This window comes from Drosophila navojoa, chromosome X (assembly GCF_054131105.1).
Source record: "Drosophila navojoa isolate 15081-1374.11 chromosome X, UAZ_NAV_1.0, whole genome shotgun sequence".
Taxonomy (NCBI): domain Eukaryota; kingdom Metazoa; phylum Arthropoda; class Insecta; order Diptera; family Drosophilidae; genus Drosophila; species Drosophila navojoa.
This window is the reverse complement of record NC_142895.1, coordinates 513157-539804: the sequence shown is the minus strand read 5'-3', so window position 1 is coordinate 539804 and position 26648 is coordinate 513157. Positions and strand designations below refer to the sequence as shown.

The 26648-nt window shown below is 45.6% G+C and overlaps 2 protein-coding genes across 5 annotated transcripts in view; one reads left to right on the top strand and one right to left on the bottom strand.

The window, feature by feature from the left end:
• Positions 1-1370: 1370 nt before the first annotated feature.
• LOC115564807 (uncharacterized) lies at positions 1371-7947 on the top strand. Its single transcript, XM_030389515.2, has 3 exons — positions 1371-1670; positions 5489-6323; positions 6714-7947. The coding sequence occupies exons 2-3, from the start codon at positions 5495-5497 to the stop codon at positions 7304-7306; spliced, it is 1422 nt and encodes a 473-aa protein (XP_030245375.1). The 5' UTR covers positions 1371-1670; positions 5489-5494; the 3' UTR covers positions 7307-7947.
• A 1765-nt stretch (positions 7948-9712) lies between these two features.
• Positions 9713-26648, bottom strand: part of LOC108655625 (uncharacterized) — a 44859-nt gene continuing 27923 nt past the window's right edge. For 3 of the 4 annotated variants that reach the window (XM_089263673.1, XM_089263671.1, XM_089263670.1), the window contains 9 exons: positions 24512-25296; positions 24046-24281; positions 22684-23185; positions 19352-19476; positions 19161-19235; positions 17533-17717; positions 14279-14370; positions 13211-13403; positions 9713-13143 (listed from right to left, as the gene is read on the bottom strand). In XM_089263673.1, the coding sequence (XP_089119799.1) occupies positions 12401-13143; positions 13211-13403; positions 14279-14370; positions 17533-17717; positions 19161-19235; positions 19352-19476; positions 22684-23185; positions 24046-24281; positions 24512-25296 (2936 nt within the window). In that variant the 3' untranslated portion in view covers positions 9713-12400. The remainder of the gene's footprint in view (positions 13144-13210; positions 13404-14278; positions 14371-17532; positions 17718-19160; positions 19236-19351; positions 19477-22683; positions 23186-24045; positions 24282-24511; positions 25297-26648) is intronic. The other variant, XM_089263672.1, reaches the window with a different exon arrangement.

Here is a 26648-nt window from a genome sequence, read left to right as displayed (position 1 = left end):
TCTTGTTCATCATTTCGAAATGAGTTTTTTTTTTCGATACGACGTGAATTACTCCATATACATATAATTTATCATCAAAGAGGTTCTAAGGCATATGTGTATGTATATATATATAGTGTCGTTTCCATTTACTGATGATAGTCAAAGCTCAAATGTTGACTTTTGATATATCTACATATACATATACATATGTATGCATGCATGTATGTTTTAGCTGTCATAGGATTTTCGACTGAGTATGGGGTATTCAACGGACAACCAAAAGCAAGCTTTTACAGCTGTCAGACAAACTGACAAATTATTCAATTTCAGTTCCTATAACATATAACAAAGGGTATTTCTTAGTCGGCTCGAAACGGAAGTTTATATGAGCTTAGTATGTAAAAGCTGCACATCAAGTCCTATCACATAGATGTAGTCCTGTGTCCTTTACATCTCCTAGTTAACCAAGGTTTGGCCAAAGCTTCCCTTATAGGCTCAAGTAACGGAAACTCGCTACAAACATACATACATTCATATGTACATATGTATGTAGATGCATACCAATTTCACTTGATAGCATCTCCATTGGCGAATTCAAGGTCTGTGGTCCAATGGCTCCCAGTTCAATCATGCCGGATCACGTCCGATCACGTCTGCTCCTTTGTCTGTGCAGGCGTTGCTAGAAGTAGAAGTTGGACTCAAGGTTCCCAGGGAGCGGCCGCTTGAGTCACGCACTCAACACAAGGAGACAACAATGGAAGCGCCTCATCCATAGGCGACAATCATCGCAGAGCGGAAAACCAACAGCAACACCAATGACATCTCATTAGCATTGCCCAGCGGCAGAGGCAGTGGGATGAGTCGGAGGGGGAGAGTTGAGTAATTGCCCAACTGGCACCAATCACAGCTGCCTTTCGTCAGTTCGATGCGATGCAAATTACATATGCAAAGCGGGCGGACGAGCGAACGAACATGTTCCACGGCCAATGCTACTCCCGTTAGTTGGAGGCCGTCACAGCCACACACACACACACACACACACGCATGAGCTGTAGCATGTTCGATAGCAAAAAGAAAGCCGCTCTCCACTCAGCTGATCCGACTGATCGCTGGATCAACTTTGCTTGCATGCAGCAGCAGAGGTTCGCACTAGTTCTCTCCACACACACACACGCACGCACACACATGGACACTCCAGTCAAACATGTGCCAAGACAATGAAAAGAAAGCCTCACTGGGCGTACGCTCTCAAACTTGTCTCGAGCAGAGGCTCCCCGTTCGATCCCAACTCCCCAAGAGCGGGCGCGCACCTGCTCGTGGCAACGTGTTCGATGGCAAAAAGAAAGCCGCGCTCAGCTGACCTTTTCGAACGTGTCTCGAGCAGCAGTTGGCCCGCTCGGCTCGCCTCAAATTGCCAATAACTCGACTTGATGTCGTTTTCTTAGCGCAGTTGTGTTTCGCGTCTCCGCACGTTGAGTCCACTTTACATCCGAGGCGAAGCTCCTCCTCTTAGCTTGCAAGCGCGCGCCGATCTAAATTACAAACAATTTTTTTTTTTTTCAAATTCTTTTTACATATTGCTGTGAAATATTTTTATTACACTTTTTTTTCACGTTTTTTGGTTACATAAAAAGTGATAAAGTACTTGAAAGACGCGCCGCCAGCCAGGATAACGCACGTGTAAATAGGTAAATAATAAATTGAACGACTTTTCGGGCATTCGAATTTTCGAATTCGTAATTGTAATATTCAGCTGTTTTATTCGAATTTGAGTCTCGAATCAATGGTTCGATTGCTGCTGCTGCTGCTGATGATGATGATGATGGGGTGCGAAATGCAGCCAGCAGAGCTCTTAGCTTGGCCAAATGCGGCTAATGATGGCCAGGAAACCCAAAAGCAAAAGAAGCAAAAAAAAAAAAAACTCTCAGTGTCCAAATGCACGTAAAAAGTCGCCGAGAAATTGTGTCAGCCAGTTTGCTGCTCTCGCCACGGTCGCTGTCGCCGTCGCAGTCGACGTCGCGGCTGCGTTCGCTTATGTTTGGGTGTTCTGCTTAACGGCATATTTGTATTTGCTGTTGTTGTTGTTGTTGCTGTTCTTCTTCTTCTTGTGGCTATTGCTTAGCAAATTTGAATTCGGATTTGGCATTCGTTTACTTTCCAGCACACATCTTCTTCTTCTGCTTCGTCTTCTCTAATTTGTTTGCCCACTTTTGTCTACAGCTGACCTTCCCCTCACGCTTGCTCTCTATCTCTCTCTGACCCTCGTTCTAGCCTGTTGATTCGCTTCCTTCCTCCATCAACTGCTCGACTCGGCTTATGTCCATTCTTTCTTTCGCCTCATCTCTAGCTCACATCCATTCGACCTGTTCGAGCTGCTACCTCAATAATTTCTGATATTACGGCAACTCGCTGCCATTCAATTTTCGAAGTCGAAGAAAGCGAGTTGCCAATTATGCAAAACGGCAAAGCCAAGCGAATGTCTGTGTGTTATATAAACATCAGCAGGACGTTGAAGTGTGTGCGTGTGTGCGTGTGTGTGTGTGTGAAGCTGTTTAGCATACTCGAAGCACTTGATACGTAATCAAAGTGACATCTGATTAGAAACGAAAATGAAAAGAAATTAGTGGGAGTGTCGAGATGGAATACAGATGAAACCAATGCATGGCTATAACAGTTTGTACACCAGCGCGACTCTTGTGCATATTTATATCGTAGTTTGATAAGAAAGACAGGCGTATAACAGTTTTTATAACAGTTGATACATATGTAGATACATATGTATGTATGTGTGGCTGGCACAGAGACACAACAGGTCTCCTCGACACTTTCGCTTGATCGCTGATTAACCATTTTCGAACTCGATTTCCGGCATGATTTCGAATGCAAAGATGCGCATAATTAACAATTTTTCGGTTTCGATTTCGATCTTAATTTCATGCTTGACTCGAATCAATTGATGCATAATTAACAGTTTTTCGGATTCGATTCATAGACGCGCCTTTTGATAATTTTTGATTCAGATGAATGTTGTTGTTTCTGATTGTTGTTGTTGTTGTTGTTTCTGGTTGTTGTTGCTGTTGTTGATGTTTTTGTTGGTCACTTTCTATTTTTCTATGAGCTTAATAATTAATTAATGCTAATAACATTTCACAACCGTTATAATTTATTGACAAAAATAGAAAATATGTGACCCGGCACATATACATACACAGAGACACACACACATGCACACACACACACATGCACACGCAGACCGGCGAATAGAGAAATGGAAATGAATGTCTTTATGAATATAAATATGAAACCTTTCCAGCTGTTACGTATTGGAATGCCAGTGAAATTATGTGAACAACTCAAGAAGAAGCGGAAGAAGCAGAAGAAGAAGTAGAAAAAGAAGAGGCAGCAGCAACAGCAACTAATGTTGAGCGAGCAATAGAGGACTGTAGATAACGTAGCCAGCCAAACGTCTAATTGGAACACACTAAAATCGCATATCGCATGGGAATTACAAAATTCTTATTCCAATTCGCAAGGCTAGTGAAGAGTCGTGACAAAATTATAATTCCAATTCGAAATGCAAGTGTTGAGCTAACCCAACAATTCCAATTGGATCTAACCATCCAAAAGAGTGGTTCGCCTCACCTCACGCTGCCCATGGCAATGCAGTCCGAAATGCTAGTGTTGAGCGTGTCCAATTGGAAAACGCAGCGAATGCAACTTGGCCAACTGTTGCTGCTGGCCACTTGGCCAAGAGTCCAGTTAGAATACAACGAAATTCCCATTCCCCCATTCCCAAATTAGAATTCCATTGGCCATGACCATTTAGAGTTTTACAGTTATTCTAGCTGCTGGCCAATCGGGCTGCTGCTGCTGCTGTTGCTGTTGCTATTGCCACTTGCTGCTGCCGCATTTGGTCACATACTTTCTTTCCACTAATATGTTTACAGCAACAATAACAAGTGGGTTACAAACAACAGTTGTCTGCAATTCCAGTTGCTTTGCTCTGACCTTCCACAGCTGAACATAATTGCGAGGGTGGTACAAAAAGTGTGTGACTTCGCAGCATTGGTAAAAAATTTGATAAGGTAGAAACCCAATTTAACCTTATTACGCATTGCATAGACAACTGAATATTAATTGGAATTAAATTGTAAAAATAAATTGATTTCATGATAAAAATCGAATCATTCTTGGTTGCGATTCGGTAACTTTTCAGCTGTCCCTCGTGTGAGCGTAACAAATCTTCAGCTCGCTCTCACGCATTGCATAGCTAAATGATGCATGAATGTAGATCGAATCTTAGTAGCTAGTATGTGTATTCCGCTTGCGCTCTCTCTCCTCCTCTCACCTACACACTCTCTCAGCAAGCTTTGAAGTTGTAGCTTGAGCCGTTATTCTGCGCCGGCGTCGCGAGTCGCGACGGACACTTGAAAAAGTCGAGTAGCTTCCAATGAGTCAATCGCTAAAAATTTCACTTTGCCAGCGCACAAAATGGGCGCTCAAAGAGACTTCACAAGAGAGCAGCGTGTGAGCATGTGAGTATGCGAGAGTGAGAGCGCCAGCATGCTGTTGCCGCTTACGTGAAGGAGAGGTGGGATTCATTCTAACGAGCAATATGTCAATTGAATAACTGTAAGCCGAGCCACAGCGTCGCTGCCGTTGTTGCTGCTGCTGCTGCTGCTACTGTTGTTGTTGTTGATGTTTTAAGATTTCACTCTCGCTTTTGTCTTTTGTCTTTGGATCTACTTTGTTGTTGGCTGTATCTTCACGTTTGTGTTTGAATACGAGTTTCGATTGATGCTGCTGCTGCTGCTGCTGACTACTATATGGCGCTGTTAATTTGTTTACTTTGAAACTCGTGCGCTGCCCCTCCTCCCCGCCTCCTCTTGCTCTTATTGTGGCTTTGAGTGCGAGAGAGCACGAAGCACATTGGAAGTTTAAAGAAATTATGTCAATATTTATTTAAATTCATTTCTTTTGGCAGCTCATGCGAAACATACAAAAAAAATGCAAGAGACGGAAAAAAAAATAATAAGTCGAAACGGTGAAATTTAATCGAAAGCCATAATTTTTTTTTTGGCTGAGATCTTTGTTTACCTTTGAAATACTTTTCGGGTGAAACCTCGATTCGGATTTAGTGCGAAATGAAGAGGGGGAAACACCCGCATACGCCTATGTACATTTATTCGCAGAGCTTAGTCTAATGCGACGCCAATTGGAGAGAGATCTCGCTTCACAGTATTTTCTAATGCTGTTTGATTCACCGAATTCGAACTCGAATTTCAGCCATAGATGGGCGTTTCAACTGTTTATCGAAGTCTAATTTCTTTTATTTACCAAAGGAAGTTCTCTTCGTATTCCTGCCAATATCATGTGGAATATAAATATCTAGAATTGAAAGTGCAAAGCTTTTATATAATATTGCTATACGAATTATTTCACATCTCGAGAGAGAGAGAGAGAGAGAGAGAGAGATTCCACTAATTTCCCACCATTCCAATTGCAGTTCAAGATGGTTCACGCCCTCGCTCGCCCCCTGCTGCTGATGCTGCTGGTTGGCTCTGCGCTGCTCTCCGCGGAGTCGAAGACCCTGAATCGCCGCACAGACAAGATCTCCGAGAACTTTAAGCAACTCGACCTGCCACCAGAGGAGATCGATCCAAATGTGGCCCCGCCCGAGTCACAGAAGCCGGAGGCCGCCGTTGCCGAGGCCGCTGCCGAGACAGTTGCAGAACCAGCCGCAGCCGCAGCCACAGCCGCTGCTGACGCCGTGGAGGCTGTGGACGAGACCGCCAATGAGATAGCCAGCGCGGATGCTGCTGCTGCAGCACCAGTCACGGAAGCGGCCGTGGCCAAGCCAAAGCCAAAGCCAACGAAGCCAACGAAACAGGACGATAATCCCATCAGCAGATTCTGCAAGTGCACCGAGTCCCACTGCGATTGCTGCCGCAAGTTCGGCCTGCCCCTGCTGCCGAGCGGACCGGGCTGCGCCAAGATCGCCTACCTGGGCAACGACGAGATGAGCGTCTCCCTCAAGTTCGGCGACATCACGCTGGCCTCCCGCCGCATCTCCAGCAAGCGGGCCAGGCCCATTTGCGTGAGCATGCCCGGCGGCTACTCCAAGTTCTGCGGCCGCGTCTACGGTCTGTCGCGGGCCCAGGAGAACTTCAAGGCTTGCCTGGCCTTCGAGCTGCGCTCCGACGACGAGCTGGAGGCCCAGCTGCCCATCTCCTGCTTCAAGTTTGGCTCCGAGGGTCTGCGCGTCGCCGAGGCTGAGCCTTTGCCCACAAAGGTGAAGAAGCCCGAGGAGGATGACGACGACGACATCTTTGGCTTTGGCGGTGAGTAAAATAGCTCGCAGCTTTTTTTATACCGGCATGGAATGCCAGATAAGAGGAGCTCAAGTGGGGTACCAGATAGATCTGTGAAACGCTCCAATACTTCAATTTGAATAGGATTTTTTAATCCATTTAATTCTCGACTCGCCTACCGAAGTCGAACTACAATTTTCCCTAGAACTAGCTCCTAGCTATGCACTAGAGATAGAATGGGGTCTAGCTAAATTCAATTCAGTCTAGAATGTGATTCCAACTTCGATTTCCAGGATCATTCCAATCGATTACCGATAGCTACTCGCACTTCAACTTAGTTTCCATTCAAATTTGAATCCCAAATTGTTTCATAATAATACGAACTGGCTCGATAATCTCTCCCTCTGATCCTATTTGCAGCTGGCGACGATGAGGATGAGGATGAGGACGATGACTACGACGATGGCGAGACGGCAGGTGCCTCTGCCGAGGACGACGATGCCGATGACTATGCCGAAGACGATGATACGGAAGCGCCGGAGGACGCGGACTACGGCGGCTTCAGTCTGGGCGGCCTCCTCGACGAGCTCGACGACGATGAGGACGAGAAGCCGGTCAAGAAGCCAGCTGTTGCTGCCGCTGCCGCTGCCACGCCCCTTGCCGATCAGACGACACGCGAGCATGTAGAAATGGATGCGCAGAGCAAAGACGAGGCCGGCACAGTTGTAGCAGCAGCAGCAGCAGCAGCACCCGCCGCAGCAGCATCCGCCGCACCAGATGCCTCGTCGACTGTAGCTGCTGCTGTAGAGGCTGCCGCTGCACCGGCTGTTGCGGCTGCCGAGGACAGCAGCTCCACGGCTACGACCACGTCCACGTCCACCTCGAACAAGAACAAAAAGTCGAAGAAGGCGAAAAAGAACAAGAAGAAGAAGAAGGCAGCCAACGACGCGGCAGGCGGAGAAGGCGATTTCGCCTACGAACTGCTCAACGGCATCCTGGATTTTTTCAATTGAGCGGCCAACGGGAATACGCCAACATGCTTGGCAACACTGTAAATACCCTGTATTACCGTTGAGCTGCGTTTACGGATGGAGGAGGGGACAAAGGAGAACAGAGCGGAATGAGAGGGGCGAGAGCGAACCGAAGAGCGGGTGATTGCTCTATGTGCATTCGTTTACGAATGGACTGAGCAAAGAGTGAGAGTGAACAGGAGCAGATGGATTTGGTATCAGGAGTTAGTTTGTAGTTTTGCTTTACTTTAATTATTTATGCATGCGCGAATATTTGCATTTACGAATGGAGTGACGAAAGGAGAATGCACAATGCAGAATGGAGAGTGGAGAGTGGGGAAAAGCGGGAGAAGAGCAATTCCAAGTGTAATTCTCCCATTCATTAATCATCTTTATTTTCATTTACGAATAGAGTGAAAGGGGTGGAAGAACGAAGAAGAAGAATTCTTGAATACCTTTGCCCGTTGCCCTATATATTTATTTAAACATGTATCTATTTATTGACAAATCGAGAAACGAAATCCATCTATCAGAAAGCCGAAATCTCCCTGCCCAGAGATCCATTTCTATCTACCCATCTAAATTAATATTTATACTTAATTTATTTAAATTTAAAACGAAAATAAATATTTCGCAAAACAAAAGTCAAGTTTTTTTTATTATTCTTGAAGTGCCCAGAGTAGACATACGAATCCTCAATCTCGGGCTCCGATTCAAATTCGATTTCCAATCGAGTCGACTTCCAAATGGATCACCTGAAAAAAGAAGATCTAGGGTGACCCGCCCACGGAAATAAAAAGCCAATTGGGAATGACGTTTTTTTAGCTTTCGCTAACATTTAATAAGAACTTTTAAAACGATTAAATACGGATTAAAATATGGATTATATACTTGTAATTTGTATTTAGTTGAAAATTGCAAACTTGGCATTCAATTGGATTGAATGAGCGGTACTTCCAGCTGGGTGGATGGCCCGGTACCCCAGTCGGGGCGGCATCCCTTTGCAATGGCCTAACATACAATTCACTAACTCCAAAATGCACACATACATATATGCATATGTATAGATGTATGTACATATGTATGCATATGGTCTTGCGGGCATTATTTCTGAATGGAATCTTTGTGCCATACAAAAATATTTAAAAAAAATCTGCAATCGTTCTACTCTCTCTATATGTTGATTATTCATATTTTGTGCACATATATGGAATATATATTTATGTATATGTTCATGTATATTTTATGTGTAGCTATATGTATATATATATCGTATATGGAGATAATGTGGTACGCAGATATATCTGTGTAAATAGTTCTTGAATAGTGGCATAGAATGGATAATACTCAGACCGAATAAATTGTTATATAAAGAGATCGAATACTCAGTTTTTGGAGTAAGTCCTTGTATATAAGTGTATATTGGTCTTTGGTGCATCTTAAATCAGTGTATACAGACTAAGAAATCGAGTTCTCGACAAATCCAAACAGCAGCCGAACTGTTAATCTAGATGTATATGGATCTATCGATATGTTTATCGGTCTGTATATCGAATCGCACGACGGTCTGTTTGTCGTTTGGCTAATGCTTATCCCCAAACGTTGAGCCGTCCCCAGTGGGCTGTCGCTGAGACACAAAAGCTTCTTTTGGATGGAACATGTGGATTGACTCTGATATATTGATATATATAGCTTGTAAATCATTTTGTACTTGTTCACTTTTAATTTGAACGAGCATTGAGCAGTCGGTGCTGGTCGACTTTGAAGCTTTGCACAGGCCTCGCAGCCTCCACTTGGGATGGGAGATATTTTCAATGCACAGCTTCAAGCAATATAACTTGTATACAGTCTTACGAATCTATAAAAAGTTTTCTAAATATTTTTGTATATTTTTACAAAATCTGGTATCCAAAGGTACGTATATCGAATCAAATCTGTATCCAACATTTTATTTTTAGTTTTCTGAAGTTCCTAAATCAAGTTTTTTTTAAAAGGAAATAACTATCGATATACATACAAAACAAAAGGAATCTAGTCCAAATTCAACTTAGAACTAATCAGAAATGATGTATAGTTTCGATCTTAAGTCTTACCTATATATATGTAGATGTGAAGCGAATAAATTCCGTATATATCTATTTATGAATGAATTTTTATATATGTATGCATATATATATATATATGATCCTGCTCTTTCGCTTGGCTCAAATATACATATAAATATTTCAATCTTCGTCTTATACAAATATATATATTTTTTCTATCATGCGCTACATTCTTGCATATGGAAATTCGTGGGAAAATTCTTAGTCAAAATGTAAAACACAAAAAAATGAATAAAACGAAAATTTGGTCAGAGTACTAGGTGTTCTAGGTATAGTTGGAATGGGAATATTTGTAATCAGTCTCTTTCTTTTTGTTTCGGTTTTGTCTTCAATTTTTGTATAAAAATAATAGAAATTGTAGTTAAGCGGGTCTGTGCAGAGGTATGTATATATGTGTAGTTGTGTGTGTGTGTGTGGGTGAGTGTATGTAGATGTGTGTGTACAGGTATGTTTAGCTGCCTATAGTCTAGACACCTGCTGACCTCATGGTCACCAGATGCTCTGTAGATACCCTGTTCAAAGCGAAGTGTGTATGGGTCTTGATATGCTACTAGATATGTTATTTGTGGTCTGTGTGTGTGTGTATGTGTGTTCTGGTGTGTCGATGTGTGTGTGTGTACGTGTACCGTGTGATGCAACTGCATTAGTCTACTCAAAAGTCCTTTATCTCCTCTCTCGATCTGTTTCAAGCGCTTCGCTTGCTTCGTTGTTTTGTTGAAGTTTTCTTTTGAACTAGTTCACTCGACTAGTTCATTTCCCTGTCATCTCTCATTGATTTCGGTGTGCCCCGTGTGTGTGTCTTCTTGGCTGTGTGTGTGCTCGAACAGCTCTCTCTTTCTTCCTCTCCTCTCTCTTGATACCCGGTGTGAATGTTTGAGAGCAGACTATGGAATGTTAGATGATTGATGCCTCTCTCATCTCCTTCTCATCGCTCTCTTCCGCACTCTCGCGCGCCCTCGCTCTTCAGTTGACTCACTCCTTGTCCTAATAGGTGCCAGCTTCTGATGTATGCCCCGAGATGACTTTGTCATCCCTAATTAACTTCAGAAACTCGCATCTATTCACTGTCTACAGTTATCGCCTTCTCGCTTTCCCCAGCAATACCAGGTATTACATAGAGCCGAGAATATCTAGTACTCCAGTTCTCCCACTTGCCTCCCACGTCCTCGTCCCGCCATGCGTTCTGTAGCTGATGAAGCGTGAATTGGGGTTGTCTGTATGCAATTCGTAGGTCTCTGTCTTCTAATATTTCGTGCTTTATACGGTTTCTAAAGCGGTCATCGGTCGGTCGATCATATATATATATGTATATACATATATGTATGTATATTAGCATCTCGGACGGTAACTATTTAGAGCTAACCAGCGCGTGGAGCAAGGTATACAAAAACTCAATTTAAATTGAGAAGAGATATATGTATTGGCTGGCTCTCAATATCTCGCCTTGCTCCCTCGCTGCTCTTCAAATGCTCCCTGAGTTACCCTAGGCTCGCTCGTCTCTCTTTGATGAATGTTGTCTGTGGTTGCTTCAATGCATAGATCTATTTGTTTTGATTCAAGAGTAATTTTCGCTTTTCCCCTTTCTTTTCACCGTCTTGGTAGTACTAGTGGTAGCTTAATTGTATATTTTGGGGTACTGCTTATGCCTTCCCCCACTCCTAATGTATTTCGAATTCTTATTCGTTTTGCGGTAGTCTCAGTGTATTTGTGGGGTGCAGAGTGGCTTTCTTAGTGTAGTTTGTGTCTTAAGTTCATTCGCTGGACTTTTTTATATATTTTGGTTTTGTTTAGTTTTTTTTTTTTTTCTAAGCACAACACATAGAGAAGTATTGAAAACACATATATGATTTAACTTGTAACATAGATAATTGAAGATTCCTGTAATCTTACAAATATATGATCTTTACTTTGAAAATTATGCTCGTTGGTTGAACTATTTTCGGGTTGGGTCATTCAGCCAGAGTGTCTTGGAAAATCATAAAATGTAACCGAAATCAACTTAATCCCTTCTCTCAACTCCATTGCAAGCTGTCAGCCCATCAGCCTGACACGCCTTACCAGAACAGCGTACAGGGTATTGCAGCTAGTCCGGCATACCCGCCAGCCTAGCTGCTCAGCTCAGCGCTTCGTTTGCTTTGCTCTTCGCCTTTCATTGAATTGTCTAAAATTGTGAAAGTTCTTTTAAAGTGGACTACTTTTAAGCTTAATGGAGTTGGGAAGAATCTGTCCATCCGCTCTAAGTGAGAGACCTGATCATTTCACTTACAATTTAGTCTTTTGAATATATTAATATGAAAATTTAATGTCAAGTCAATGAAAAGCGAATCGTATACTCAAATCAATCTGGGGTAAGGGCCAATTACCGCAAATACCCTGTAAATAAATTTTTCGCTGCTTGGAGGTCATTCCCAGGCTGTTCGAATTTAGTGTTTAATAAACTGTTTTGTTCGCATTCTTTTCGAAATGTTTGCTTATCGATAAAATTGATATTTTTGAGCTTTGTATTCAATGCATAAATTATTGTCCATGGTCGCTGACAGCTGGCTAGGAACTAGAGAGTAGATCCTAAGTCTATCGATATTGTTATCGATTGTCACTTTATGCGAAATTCTTGGTTGAAATGTTGCAACAGCAGCTAGTCTCAAATTGTCGTAAATTCAGAAATTTTTCCAATCGAATCATCGTTATCGATCAATCGATCTGTAATCGTTCTGCTTTTGATCTTATGCTTCTGGTTTCAGTGATTATTCACATGCAGCATGCGCATATGAACGTGTATAACCTTTTGATATCTGCTTTTGATGACTGTACTCTTCGTTGTTTCTATCCCGAGCGCTCCTCCCGTTAGCTGCGCTCCGCTCCAAGTCAGTCAATCAGTCTCAGTCTATAGCCTCGCTTATAAACAATATAGCTAGACGCACACACACACACACACACCCATCCACAGACGCACACCCACGCCCATCCAAAGCGCTCCCGCCCCCGCCCCCGCTTAGATGACGAACAAGTTGGTGCAGCTGGACGAGTTGCGTCGCTTCATGTTTGTCCTGAAGCGCAGCACCGATGAGAGAAACACCTTGGTCAGCTTGTTCACGACTCTCCGGTTGCAGGCGGCGGACTCGAGCTCGTCCTTGGCATTCGATTCGCGCCGGGCAGCAGCCGCCGCAGATGTCGAGGGCCTGCTGTCATTGTTGTCAGCCGCCTGCTGCTGCTGCAGCTGCAGCTGCTGCTCGTCCTGGGCACGCCGCTGACGCATGCTGGCGGCCAGCTGCTCGAATTTGCTCATCTGCCTGTTGCTCTCCTCCTCCTCCAGCTCGCTCTCGCCCATCTTCAGGATGCACTCGAGGTTGAGGGTGCGTCGATTGGCGGCACGCCTCACTGCCTCCAGGGACTTGTGTTGGCCCTCGTTCTCGTTCTCCTTGTTGTTGTCGTTGTCGCCGTCGCCGTCGCCGTCGCCTTTACCGTCATCCTCCTCCCTCTCGTCGCCGTCCTCCATCTTGAAGATGCTCATCTGGCGCACCATCCGCCTGGCCGGCAGATGCATGCGCCGATGCTTCTGTATCGTCGTCTGCAAGTTCAGCCGCTGCAGATCGTACTCGCTCAGCAGCGAGAGGCGCTGCGGATTGAGCTTGACCTGGGCGACAATGCCCACCAGCAGCTCGTCCACGTTGTGGTCGAGGCCCGACGACGTCTCGATGAACTTGCACGCGATCTCCTTGGCCAGCTTGCGTCCAACTGCAAAGAGCGAGCCGTGCTACTGCGAATGGCAAGCGAATGGCGAATCGCCAGCTGCGGGACTCACCTTGGCGCGACACCTCGCGATGCCGCTCCAGATCCGTTTTGTTGGCCACGAGTATGGCGCCGCGCGTGAGCAGCATGTCGTTCTCCTTGAGGTAGGTCAGGACCTTCTCGGCTGCCTTGAAGGTGCCGCGGTCCACCACGGAGTAGACCACAACGAACAGATCAATGTTGTACGTGGCACAGAACGCCTCGGTCTGAAATGGCATAGACATAGAGATGTACGCAATTCGATATAATAGACTCGGTCTCTCGGCTCGGCTGCTCAATTGGAAATCAGAAATCGAAATTATTTGATGACAATTTCCCTGCAGGGCTAACTAATACTCTCTGTGTTTCCCTTGGTATTTGCGAAGAGGCGCTCGAGTTGGCTCGAATTGTCAAATATCTAGCCCTTAGCAATGTTAGCTGTGTGCACACCTCCATGTTTACCGTTAGGTGGCAGTTGTGTTTGTGTGCGAAGCGCCTGAAATGGAGGCTGCTCCTTCCTGCAACTGCAATGTGCCCGATTACAGTTCATTTGCGCACAAAAGTAGGCAACAAATTGGAAGGAAAGTACTCCTGATTACATAGAGATGATATGATATGATATATGTGTCTAACTCAGTTTTGCTAGCCACAGCTATTATTAGAGTATATTCAATTTATAGAATCTAGCACTGCTCAAAAGTAATAGTAAATGTGTGTAACACAATGGCTTTGCTTGACTTTTTGGCTTACACACACACACACACACACACACACACACACACACACACACACACACACACACACACACACACACACACACACACACACACACACACACACACACACACACACACACACACACACACACACACACACACACACACACACAGACAGACTGGCTGGCAAGGCTGCCCATGTAAGAAGACGTTTGCCTCAATGTGGGGTGCGCTTTGGCCCCTCAAGCAGCAGCCGATAAAGGAAAACAGTGTTAATGACATTTGAAAATAAGTGTCAAATGCAGCAGCTGCCCCAGAGAGTGGATGTGTGTGTGTGTGTGCGTGTGTGCATTGTGGGTAACCCAGTCAACTGGGCAGATACTTACCGACATCTCGCAGGCCGGATGATCAATAATTTCCAAGTCCGTTTCAATGTCGTCGACCAGCACGGACACCGTTTTCTGTCCATAGTCATCATCTAGACGAGGAATAGACAGAGAGAGAGAGAGAGAGAGAGAGAGAGAGAGAGAGAGAGCGAGAATGTTAGCAATGCCAGCAAATTGAGCTAAGAATGTGTCAACACTTTCATTCACTTTACTCTAATGACATATTTACCCAAATAATATACATATACAATTATATATACATATACGTGTGTGTGTGTGTGTGTGTGCATTCGTTCATCTCGTTCTGCATATTGACTGCATTAACTGCAGCCATTTGAATGGCACATGATTGGCATGCGTCTGCAGCTACATGTTTCGGTTCTAGATCTGGCTCTGGCTCTGGCTGGACTAAAATTGCAGCAGTTGCATGTCAATTAGCTCGTTATGCAACACTGTTAATGAAAGGAGCGCTACAAATGGGGCTAAACTGCAAGTCAACCGCCAGACATAAAGCTGCCTGCATATGCAGTTTTGAATCCAAGTTAATTAATCCCACACTGACAGCTGGACAGCGAGGAAGAGAAAGTGGGAGAGAGAGATAGAGAGAGAGAGAGAGAAGAGAGAGAGAGTGGGAGAGAGAGACATGATATCCATTCCCATACTCGGTATAGCTAAAAACTTTGCATTAATATTAATGCTTTATTTAAGGAACACCTTGATTGGCGCATTATACAAAACTTTTTCACTACTCCCATTCCGTAGTGTATAAGGAAAATCTAAGATTTAGGCAACTTGTTTCAATGCCACTTAACGTTTAGCAACACTACTTTTTATTAAGAGAGCAGCGGAGCAAGGACTGCAAAAAATAGTTTACCTAACTGCTTTGCAGTACTTTTTGACTTTAGAGCGCAGCCAGTATAATATTAGTGAATCCTGATATCTGAAAGAGTTGACCAACCCCTTCTCAACAGCATTAGGCAACACTGGTAAAGTAGTTTTGCTCGATGGTCTGCCCAAAAGTGCTCAAATGATTTCCATTCTCAATACTCCCCAGATCGTATGCTCTACAGGGTATCTCTCTGTCAATCAATTCAGAAGATCGTGTTACTTTTTTATAGCTTCTGCTGGCTATTTCGCTGAATGGGCGTGCAGCCGCATAACAAGCGCAGTCAGTGGGATTTCGTTTCGTTTGCCAAAGGTGGCAATAAAAAAGGTTTCAAAAAGAGCGAGAAATTACCTTTCTCTACTCCGCCCCCCTCCCCCTCTCATGGCTTGGAAATGGTTTCTTATTTATTTCGTTTACTGCACTTTTGATTTGCTTTGACGTCGCATTCGAAAGAGAGAGAGAGACATAAAGAGAGGAGAGAGAGAGAGAGAGCCGAGCGAGACAGCAAGAAAGAGAGGAGGAGAGGGGAACGAGGCAGAGAAGAACAGAAGGGACTGACCTAGGTAAAGTATATTTATCGATTATAATCGACTACTATTGAAGAAACCTTTTGATGCGTATAGTAAATACAACTCTTTTGGCTATTCGGAAGAAATCTGTCATCATTAACCGAGAAGGGATTGCGTATGCCCGCCATGCAGGGAAAACAGGGTATACGGAGTCCATGGCTAGATTCGTGCTTTAACCGTTGCTCAGGTTGATGTGCCATTTAACATATGCTAACAATAGCCCACGCTTAGCGAGGCGTGGCCCCCTTCTGCACCACCCCTCCCACTTTAGTTGAGCGCTGCCAGGGGGTGTGGGGGGTGGGTGGTGGTACGACAATAAAAGTTGCGTGTGGCACATATAAAGTTGTTTTTGCCGGCTCTTTTACTCAAGTGCTAATTAAAAGTTGGCGAATTTTATTTTGTTTCCTGCGATGCGACGCGCTCTGTTGCAACGTGCAAAGAAATGTTGCATGCCCCAGTGCCTCAGCCGGATTGCCCCCGCCCCCGGCTCCCCTTCTCAGGACTACCCTACGCCATTTTCATTTGCAGCTCTCGTGCTTTCATGCTTTCAGCATTTATGCTTTCACATTCACATTCACTTTTCACTCTTTCATTTAGCTAAGCCTCCACGTCTATCCCTGCTCCTGCTCCTGCTCCTGCTCCGGCTATTGCTGCCGCACGCAAGTCGCATATATCATGCAGCTAGCAAGATTAAGCTAATGGCTGCGCCCTCATCCCCTGCTCCTCTCTCTCTCCTTCTGTTTCCCTGGGTTTGCTCAGGTCACCCACACTCAATCCTCAGCGGAGCGTGAACTGGACACGCAGTGCCCCAAATCCCAATACTAATAGAAAACCAATTTCAAGCCACGGAATCGGGACGCCAACTGCACTCACGTCCTGCAGCTCGAACTCAATTTTACTTAGCATGTGAAGTGTGTAGAGTAGTATGTGGAGTAAAGTAAATGCTCTTTTCTGAGTAGGGACTGAGGGGGCCTAAACTAAACTACCTTGACTTGTTCTATCTTTGCAGTGAAACATCATATATCATAGCTTGCAGCTCTTCCCGTATACCCCATTTCTAGATAAAGTTTAAACTCGATATTAAAATGTCATTTTCAAGTGAATCCTTGCTACGCCCAGAGACTCTAATTTGTTATGCCAACTCCCATTTGACATTTGCCATTTCCCATTGCGATTGCACACACTCTATGGAAACGATTCCGATTTGACTAGCTAAGCCCGCAGTGTCCTTCTGATGCGTTAAGTAGCCTCGCAGTTGCCACAGCTCAAAGACTTAAAGAGTCGGAGCCCGACGCTGCTGCTGCTCGTTTAGTCTAAGCCATGTTGGTATGCCCCGCTGAACCGAGATGACTTGAGCATGCGAGCGGGCGCTGTGGAAGTGTAGGCGAAATCCGAATTAGCGCAGACCCGAAATAGCGCAGCGCGAACCGAGCCATGAGCTAATAGGGGCCACGTGTTGCACGCCATTGTCGGCCCATTCGTTGCTAGATATGGAAAATCCTTTTAATAACATCCATTATGGATCACAAGTCAGGCGAGAAGCGCGCCCGTAGAGCTCAAGGAGGACCGTCTCACCTGCCCCTTGGCAAAGTTAATGAAATTAGCAGCGACGCTTTTCATATTTTATGAGTTTGTGGCATAATTAAAATGCAAATGCGTTTGATTAAAAGCCACAGTCTCGAACCCGAACCCGAATTCGAACCCACGCCCAAATCCACTATAGAATGGGCCAAGAGCCAAAAGCTCCCACATTAGCGTAAACGATGTCGTTTAGCACACGTGTCCCATTTGGCACTTACCCAGGCTCAGGTCGTAGGCGCAGATGTAGTCCGAGGTGGTGAACTGATATGTCAGCGTTGTCTTGCCCACTCCGGATCCGCCCAGCATGGCGATTTTGTACGCCGGAATGTGTTCCCCGTTGGCCCGCTGGGAGTGCGGCTGGACGTTGCTCGCCTCTGCCTCCGGGATGTCGGCCGACGCATTGCTAAGCATGAAAAGCAGACCAAGAGGAGAAACAATTTAGTGACATCATCAATCAAATCAATCAAATTTCACCGATGACGTATTCCCTCAGACAATCTCCTGTTCAATCGTGGCCCGATTGTTCTCTGCTGCCTATAGAGGTGCAGAGTGGCCTCCAGTTGAGCAGCATGTACGATTCAATCGGGGAGCATTAGCATACACTTTCGGTAATGCTCTCCGTATGCCCGTTCCTGAGTACTGAGTAGCCGGATAATTGTTGGTAACGGCGCTTGGCTTTCCCAGCGAGTGTATTTATTGCTATTTCGGCTATTTACACAAACAGCTGGGGAATTAGATTTTACGACTTTACGATTTTATAATTTTACTGCCAGCAGAGGCCTAGCCTCATCTAATAACAATAATAAGCCTCGTCGGGAGCGGGATGGGGGCAAGCAGGGGGCGCGTGGCTGCCGCCGTCGCCGTCGCCGTTGCCGTTGCCGAGTAAACAACAATAATAAAGACTGGAATTTACTTTGACAATGCGTTTGTACAGCTCGCAACAACAAAAATAATGCGAAGGGAAAAATAATAATAATAATAAAAGAGCGAAGCGGCGCATAATAAAAACGAAGAAGAGGAAGACGCAGGGGCAGAAGAACCAAAATTTTTACGAAAAATGTTCTTGTGTAGGGAAAGGATATATAAAGTTAGTAGAGGTCGGTGTAAAGGTGTGTACGTATGTGTGTGTGTATATGTGTGTGTGTATGGGTGTATATGTGTGTGTGTGTCACTGTCATTGTGTCGATGGTTCATTGTGAACATTCTGATGAACAATTTATTGCGTCTGTTGCGTCTGACAGTTGGAGTCAACCAGTAAGAGTTGCTCATTCCGGTTCCGTTTGATGAGCAAATTCAATTGTTCATTTCACACACTAGTTCAGCTCATGAGCAATTCAGCTCATGCACAATACAGCAATCGAAAATCGACAAACGCAAAATTTAGGTGGAGCTCAGAGCTGCCCTCAAATGTAGGCAACAGAATTTTATGCTGATGGGAATGACATAAATGAACTGGTTCATTTTGTTGAACCAGCTCACGATATATTAATACAAAAGTATTCATCAAGTCAATAGAACTAAGGCTACTGGAGCGAGCATCACTCACTTAATAATGAACTAGTTCAGAAATTCATTATTATTGAGTCGTTTCATGGAGCTTATTATTGCTAATCAGCTCTCATATGGAAACCCTGAATGGGTTCAGCAATGTAGTTCGTTCGTGTAAAGTCGTTCAATTCAACTTATTGTAGCAATACTAGTTCATATCGACATTCAGTTTATTTGATATAATTTATTTATTTTACTCACAAGTTCAATTGAACGAATAATTCATGACACGTTGAAAGACGTGCACTTTTACTATTCCCCTCTCTCTCTCGCTCTCTCTATCTCTTGTCTCACTCACCTATTGTGTCGATCCTTGCCGCTGTTCGAGGTGCCATTGGATGTCACAGAATTGATAGAACGTGACCTGCGGCTGCTGTTGAAGACAATTTGAATTTAAATTCAATAAGAAGGCACATGTCACAGCGAGTTGCTTGTCTTGTGTGTGTGCGTGTGTGTGTGTGTGTGTGTGTGCATGGCACACCCACTTACCGTAATGAATCGCCCAGATTGCAAACGCCATGCGATGTAATGCTGAAGCTGCGCAAGCGATAATAATCCATTTCGACATCCGCGCCACAGTGAATCGCCGAGCGACGCGTGTCCGCCAGGCGGGGCTGCAAGAGGTGCAACAGGTGTGCAACAGGTGCACATTGAATACAAGCCCAAAGACTCTCTCAGCATGCACTTATCGCTAAGTCCCATCTCTATCCATTTACTGAACCTTCCCTTATAGACTTTTCAATTCTCGCTTACAGCTCTTCCCATCTTTAATCTCTCTTTCCCGCTCTTCTATTTCTTTCCCTCTCACGTCCATCTCCTGCCTTGGCTAAGTTAATTACTGTGCAAAGTCTTTAATGAGTTTTATTTCATTTATTTTGAACGTTTCTCTTAGGTCAAATGTCTCTGAAATATACATTTATTCAATATATATCTATTCTATTGCGAATGTTTGGATTCTACAACTTTAGGCATATCCTAGGCTCATATAGAGCTATATATTATGGAAAGACATTCACATATTCACATGATGGTAATACATACATATATGGGGTGTATGGAAAAGCTCGCTCAGGCGTATTAGACATCTCACAATGTGCGAGTCAAAACTAAACCAAAACAAATATGAGCGTCGTGGCAGTCGAGTCCTACTGACTGCTTAACACCCGTTCAAGTTGGTATTGAGACTGCATACATATATAATTGTCCACAGTCTGCCACGCCCCCTCAAGATGGAGGCGTATGTATATACGTCTATCAAGTCTCTGAATGCTCGATGCACACAAAGCCCATCGACTCTGCTTAGCACCAAGTGAACGAGCATTTAAGTATACCAAAGATTTTCTTACTCCTCTGCTCCTGCTTCGCCTTCAGCTTCTTCTTGCTGCGCGTTTTCATTGGAAAACGAAAAATGCGATAAAGAACTCAAATTTGTATTTTTCTTTGCTGTCAGTTCGCTTGTGTGTTTTAGTGTATGTATTAAGCGGTGCGAGAGTGAGGGGGTGAGGGAGTGGGGGGTGCTGGGGGTGTGGGTAACTGGACAACCTGACAGCGATGTATACCGGCTGCCATGCCCTTGATTGTTTTGGGGCAGCTGCTATGCCAACCATTGGGCATGACGAAGCAAACTGTCAATTGGGAGGGAGGCGCGAGCCTCTCGACTCGCTGGCTGGACTGACGGTGCGGCCGGTGCGTAGAGCATTCAGCCAGACATAAAGCATGTATAAATATATAATATGTGTGCGTGCATGCGTGTGTGTGTGTGTGTGTGTGTGTGTGTGTGTGCGACTCTCGTGTGGGTATTCTTGGCGAAACTAAAGTTTTCACGTTTCATTCTTCCTCATTTTCTTCTTGCATTTAGAGAATGTATGCCTATGTGTGTGTGTGTATATATGTGCGTGTGTGTGTGTGTATACCAGTCATTAACTTGGATTTATGGTTAGGACTATGGCAACTAACTAACTCACATCCTACTTGTGCCAGTCTTTGCCTTCCTGTTGCTCCACATACTTTGTGTATACACACACACACACACACTCACACACACACTCGCTCACACACACACACACTCTTGCTCTCGAACTCGCTTGGGGAATTTATCTGGCTTGCACTTATCTAGTCGCTGCAGCGCTAATGTAATTAGTTTTCCCACTCGCGCACAAAACTCAGCTGCAGCCGCTCGAAAGGGCGTGGCACGCGGCTGGCGTGAGTTGATTGTCCTGTTGGCCCGTTTAGCTTGCAGTGCCCCAAAAACGGACAGCCCCACGCCAGACTCCAGCTCATGCCCAGCTGACTTCTGTCGGGCAATCGGGTCGGAAAAACTTGTTTGCATATGAAATTTTCGTGGCTTCGAATGGCAAAACATGTTTAACGACAGCTGGCACTGCGACACCGCCAGCACCACCAGCACCACCCGCCTGGGGACGACTGACGGCTCCAGGCCACAGCTCAAATAGAAGAGAAAAGGAATCGAATCAATGGCGAAAGCACGTCGCCAGGCAGGGCAACAAAATAAAAGCTGCACTTGCTGCAGTCAAAAGAATGTCAAGAGTGACTCTGTGTGGGCCACGCCTATACGCCCACACACACACACACACACACACACACACACACACATAGACAGGTAAAAGCTTGTCTATTGCCGCGCTGCTATGCTTCAACCCCAACCCCAGCGGCAACTGCAACTTCCATCCGGGCTTGACAACCCGGGGGGGGAACTGCCAGAGGGAAGGCGGCGGGGTTCGCCAGGGGGGCTGTCTGTGTGTTTGTCTTTGTGCACACAGCGGGCATTTCCAGCAATTCACAATTGCAGCTCGGGCAGAGCCACAGCTGGGATTGAATCCGCTAGCCTTTGGGCTTTCAAGTAATTCCCGCTTTTTCCCTCATTTTTGTTTGGCAATATGTTCAGCTGAAGAGCTAGGGTTACTATATGTGTGTGTGTGTGTGTGCGTGTGTGCGTGTGTGTGCATGAGTGTTCTTTCATATTAACAAGATAGGCTGGCGTGTTCGTTCGTACTTATGTATGTTGCCATCGAATCCCTAGGGCAAGCTTTATCCCATGTGCATGTCCCGAAAAGCAAGAACAAAGGAGTAGTGTGCTCCAGTGGGGAGTGCCCGACTAGCAGATACCATGCTGAATCCTCTATGCACTCACACACATATACAGAAGAGAAGCAGAACGTATCTAGCTGATGTGATATAGCTGAAGCATTCATCTACCTCGCTCACTCTCTCTCTCTCTCTTTCTCTCTGTCTCTGTCTGTATACTCTAATCTAAATGAATTGGCTTCTCTAGTCATTTCCACTCTGGCAACTGTCGTTCAATGTCATCAGCTGACAAACTCAATGAGCCCAAAGCCGAGTCGTGGGAATTAGGGAATTGGCTTATTAGCAACAGATCAAAAGGTGTCGGGCGGTTCCAGGTACTGAATTGTCTCTCATTCATTTGACTTAGATAAATGCCTGCGCATAGATATACGCCAAAGCGGTTGCAATAGAAGGCAATTACCTAAGTAATTGCCAGAGTAATTAAAGTAATTGAGTCGAGTATTAAGCATTCCATTGAAAAATCTAGCTTCTAATAGCTACTCAGATAAGTAATCAAATGTTATTTTGGGGATCACTTGACATAGACCTACCAGATAGTACTCATAGGGTTAGTCTCAGTTGCTGATGGTAATTAGGAGAGTCATTTAGGCCGTACTTAGGTGTAATTAAAGTAATTATTAAGCACCGTCTGGTAATTGTTTAGTAATTTCAAAACACTTAGCTAGCTAATCGAGTTCTTTAGTGACTTATGGACAAACACCGCTGAGCATACTCACTTTGCGACTCTCTGCCGGCATGCTGGACGTCCGCAGACGCTGTCGCTCCGACATGTGCACGGCCACGGCTATGGTGGCTGAGCTACCATAGCCAACGCTGGCCGACGACTCGCCCACGCCCCGCTCGCGCTGCTGGTTGCTGTTGACCGAGTGGTACTGCTGCTGCAGAGCCCTGCTGTGGCCGACGGGCGAGTGCACCTCATCGCTGGAGCCGGCTGTGGTCGAGCTGGTGGCGTTTGCGCCGCCAGATGGCGCTGCTGTTGCAGCTGCTCCTGCTGTTGTCTCCGCTGTGTGCTCGGCCACAGCCGCCAAGGCTGAGCTGGAGCCGAGGCGGCACTTGTCCAGCTCGCTGGCACTCGAGCCCACTCCAGCTCCTGCTCCGACTCCTGTGACCACCCCGGCGTACTGCGGCGACACCGCACCGCTCATCGCCTGATGGAAGGTCAGCACGCCGCTCTCGATGGCCCGACCAAGCGGGGACTTGGCCAGCGTCATCCGCTCCCTGCAACCAGAGTGTGAAGCATAAGTACAAGGCCCACTACCTTAAATAAATTGCATTGACAGTCGATAATTAGCCTGCCAGCCCATTGCAGCGAAACTGACCCAGGGTGGCGATCGCATTGCGTGGAATTAACTGAAAAATCGCGGAGCCTGCTCTACTTAAGGCTCATTCAATTTTCTCCTCGTTGCCTTCAAGCGACAAAGAAGAAGCGAACGGACAAGGACAAGAACAAGGAGGAAGAAGCGGACAGAAGGCCATGTCTTCAGAGCTTTCAGAAGAAATTCAATTAAGAACATAATAATGCCCGTGCAAAAGAATTGAATTTTATATATTAAAGTCTTGCATGCAGAAAAATCTATAGAAACTTGAAACATCTTTAAGTTACATAAATAAAGGCAATCGATAAATATTCATATTAGATAATCAAAGAAGGTAGAAAAGTTAGGCTATTTGTATTTATCGAAGAACTGAAAGTGTGATGTAATGCAAGAAATCGGGCTTGAGCGACTTTTTAGCACCGTCTTTCGAAATTGGTAAAATCAGGGCTCCAATCGATATCAAGTTGGCACAATCGAAAATTGGAATTTCTTGTTGTTATCATTTGAATGTCGAATCTGAGCAACAGCAAAGCGAATAAACTGCAAATGTGAGAGTAAATTGAATCTAATCAGAGCCGAGTTCATTGGCCACAAGGTGAACGAGTTGTTGGCTTTGAGACGTGGCTAAGACAGGGCAAGGCAAGGCAAGGCAAGGCAGTTGCTGCAGTTGCTGCAGTAGTTGCAGATGTTGCAGTTGCATCTGCAATTGTTGCTGTCACTTCAGATCACGAGCTAAAAGGATCCGTGTCTAGCTGCCCCTACCTGTTGCTGTTATTCGGGAACGCAAACAACTCCTCCACCTCCTCCACGTGCTCCTCCTCTGGCTGCTGCTGCTGCTGTTGTTGTTGTTGATGCTGTTGCTGCTGTTGTTGCTCGACAGCGTAACTTTTGTTGTCGTTGGCATAGCCGTAGCCATGATCGCCGTGCAGCACGCCAGTTGCAATCGAGGAGCTTCTGCGTCTATTCATATTTGGTGACCTCTGCATTCTCATACTGGGCTGCAATGGCAAAAAGTAGCGAGAGATGCTTTAGTATAATATTTGAGTAGATAAACAGATCAACTATTTGCGCCCAGTGGGCCTGATAGAGGAATGAACATAGATGGAATGAGTAGCAGTAGGACTAAGGGCGAGCATGAAGAGCAAACAGACAAACGAACTCAGTTCAGTCGACCGATAGAGGTGATCTAGCTTAAGATGTGTTGATGGGCTGATGGCTTCATACATACCGGCCCCGCTCCGGGTCCTGGATCCGGAGCCGCCTGCAGAAAATCCTGGTAGTTGTTGTGCATGGGGTCCGCTGCCATTGCAGCCGAGGAGGTCGGCTCCTCGTCGCGCCAACGGCCCTCGCCGTGCAGCCCCTGCGAGCCGTACGTCCGGCTGTAGCCCGCGTAGTACTGCTGCTGCTCCGGCTGCTCGCCCAGCTCATACTGCTGCGATTGCTGGCTCTGCATGTTGTAGCCGTAGCCAGCCGTCGAGCTGCCGGCGCTCGTGTTGCGCTGCACTCCGCCCTGCAAGCTGCTGCGGCTGTGCTGCATGCGCTGGTAGCTACCCTGTGCCACGGGCGGTATCGGCAATATGCGATGCAGATGGGCCTGGGCCGATGTGCTCGGCTGCTGGGATAGCGGCGGCAACTGTTGCTGCTGCTGTTGCTGCTGTTGCTGTTGCTGCTGTTGCTGCTGTTGCTGTTGCAGCTGTTGCTGCTGTTGCTGTTGCAGCTGTTGCTGCTGCTGTTGTATTTGCTGTTGCAGCTCATGTTGTTGCTGCTGCAATTGGATCTGCAGCTGATGCTGCTGCTGCTGCTGCAGCTGCAACTGTTGCTGCTGCATTTGCTGCATACTCTGCAGCTGCTGCAAGTGCTGCAGCTTCTGCTGGTCCTGTTGCTGCTGCATCTGCTGCTGTTGCTGCTGCGACTGGTGCTGCTGCGACTTCAGTATCGGCCTCAGCACATTGTAGGCCAGCTGCTGGGGAGCGGGCGAGGGCACGGTGCCATCGCTGCCGTCAAAGCTGGCATCTGCAACCAGAAAGCCAAAGGAAATTCCATGAAGCAACGAAAAATATGCGGGCTCGTCCTTTGTGCCTCGCCTGGCAACGGGACCAACGCCCACATTCAATTCGAGTCGACTCGCCCATCTATCGAGAATGCCATAAGAACTGAACTAGCTCAGGCTATGATGAGGCGCATTTCTGATAAGCTGCATCATTAAATGCTCGCCGAACTAGCTCATTTCGACTGGTTCCCCCAACGGAGCTGCTCACTGAACAATTCCATAAATAATTACTCGATTAAGTCTGCCCAGTTGCCTCTGGCTCTGCTCTAATTGCGTAGCTGCACAGAGGCCCACTCAGGCAGACGTTGCACCCACTCACACACACACACGCTCACACACCCACACTCACACAGAGTTGGTCATAAATTAATGCTGACCAACTGCCAAAAGGCATGGCTCAGAACTGACTTTGGCTGCTGCTCAGAGTGGCATTTATGGACCCGACTCTTGGTCCCTTCCCATGCCATGGAATCTGCCGAATTGTGACCCAGGTCGGAGCTACACCTGGGCAACACACACACACACACACGCCCAAACACACACGGGCGCAGCCAGTTTGTTAGCTTAATCGAAGTCAAAGTCAAGCCAAAGTCAAATATGAGTATGTTTTCAGACCGAAAACTTGGCTGCCTACATATTTCAAAGACTCCACTGCACATGTGTACAAGTGTGTGTGTGTGGGTGTGTAGGTGTGTGTGGGTGTGGCCATCTGTTTACTGCATAGCTTAGTTAGTCTGTATGAAACAGAGTTTCCTTTACCCAGGGCACATTCCATATCTAGTACATACTTTGGCTTAGGCAAAAGAGTATAGGGTATACATCAGTCGTGTTCCGCAATAAACTTCAAGCTTTGTGTGGGTTCAGCCTAAAGAATGCGCATATTAAAAAGTACGATTTTATTAGCTTTGCTCTTTAAGTAAACGAATAACGATTATCATAAAACCGGAGAAAGAATGTTACAAAGCTAATCTGAAGTTAATCGATATGAAAATAGAGGGTATTTCATGCATCATGAGTACAGGGTATGATGAGATTGATTGAGATGGATGCATTAACTGCTAGATTCATTGATGGACTGAGCAATTGACAAACTGATTCACTAATTCAGTCATTCATTGCATTTACTCACTCATTCATTTCCTCACATAGTCATATTCACTTACTTATTTATTCATATGAGCCCGCTAGGAGCATTTATTCGCTCGCTCATTCATTTCTTCATATACTCATTCATTCATTGCTCGATTTAGCTATTCACTCACTCATTTATTCATTTGTACCCTCAAAGAGCAATCATTGCTCCACAGTCACCCAC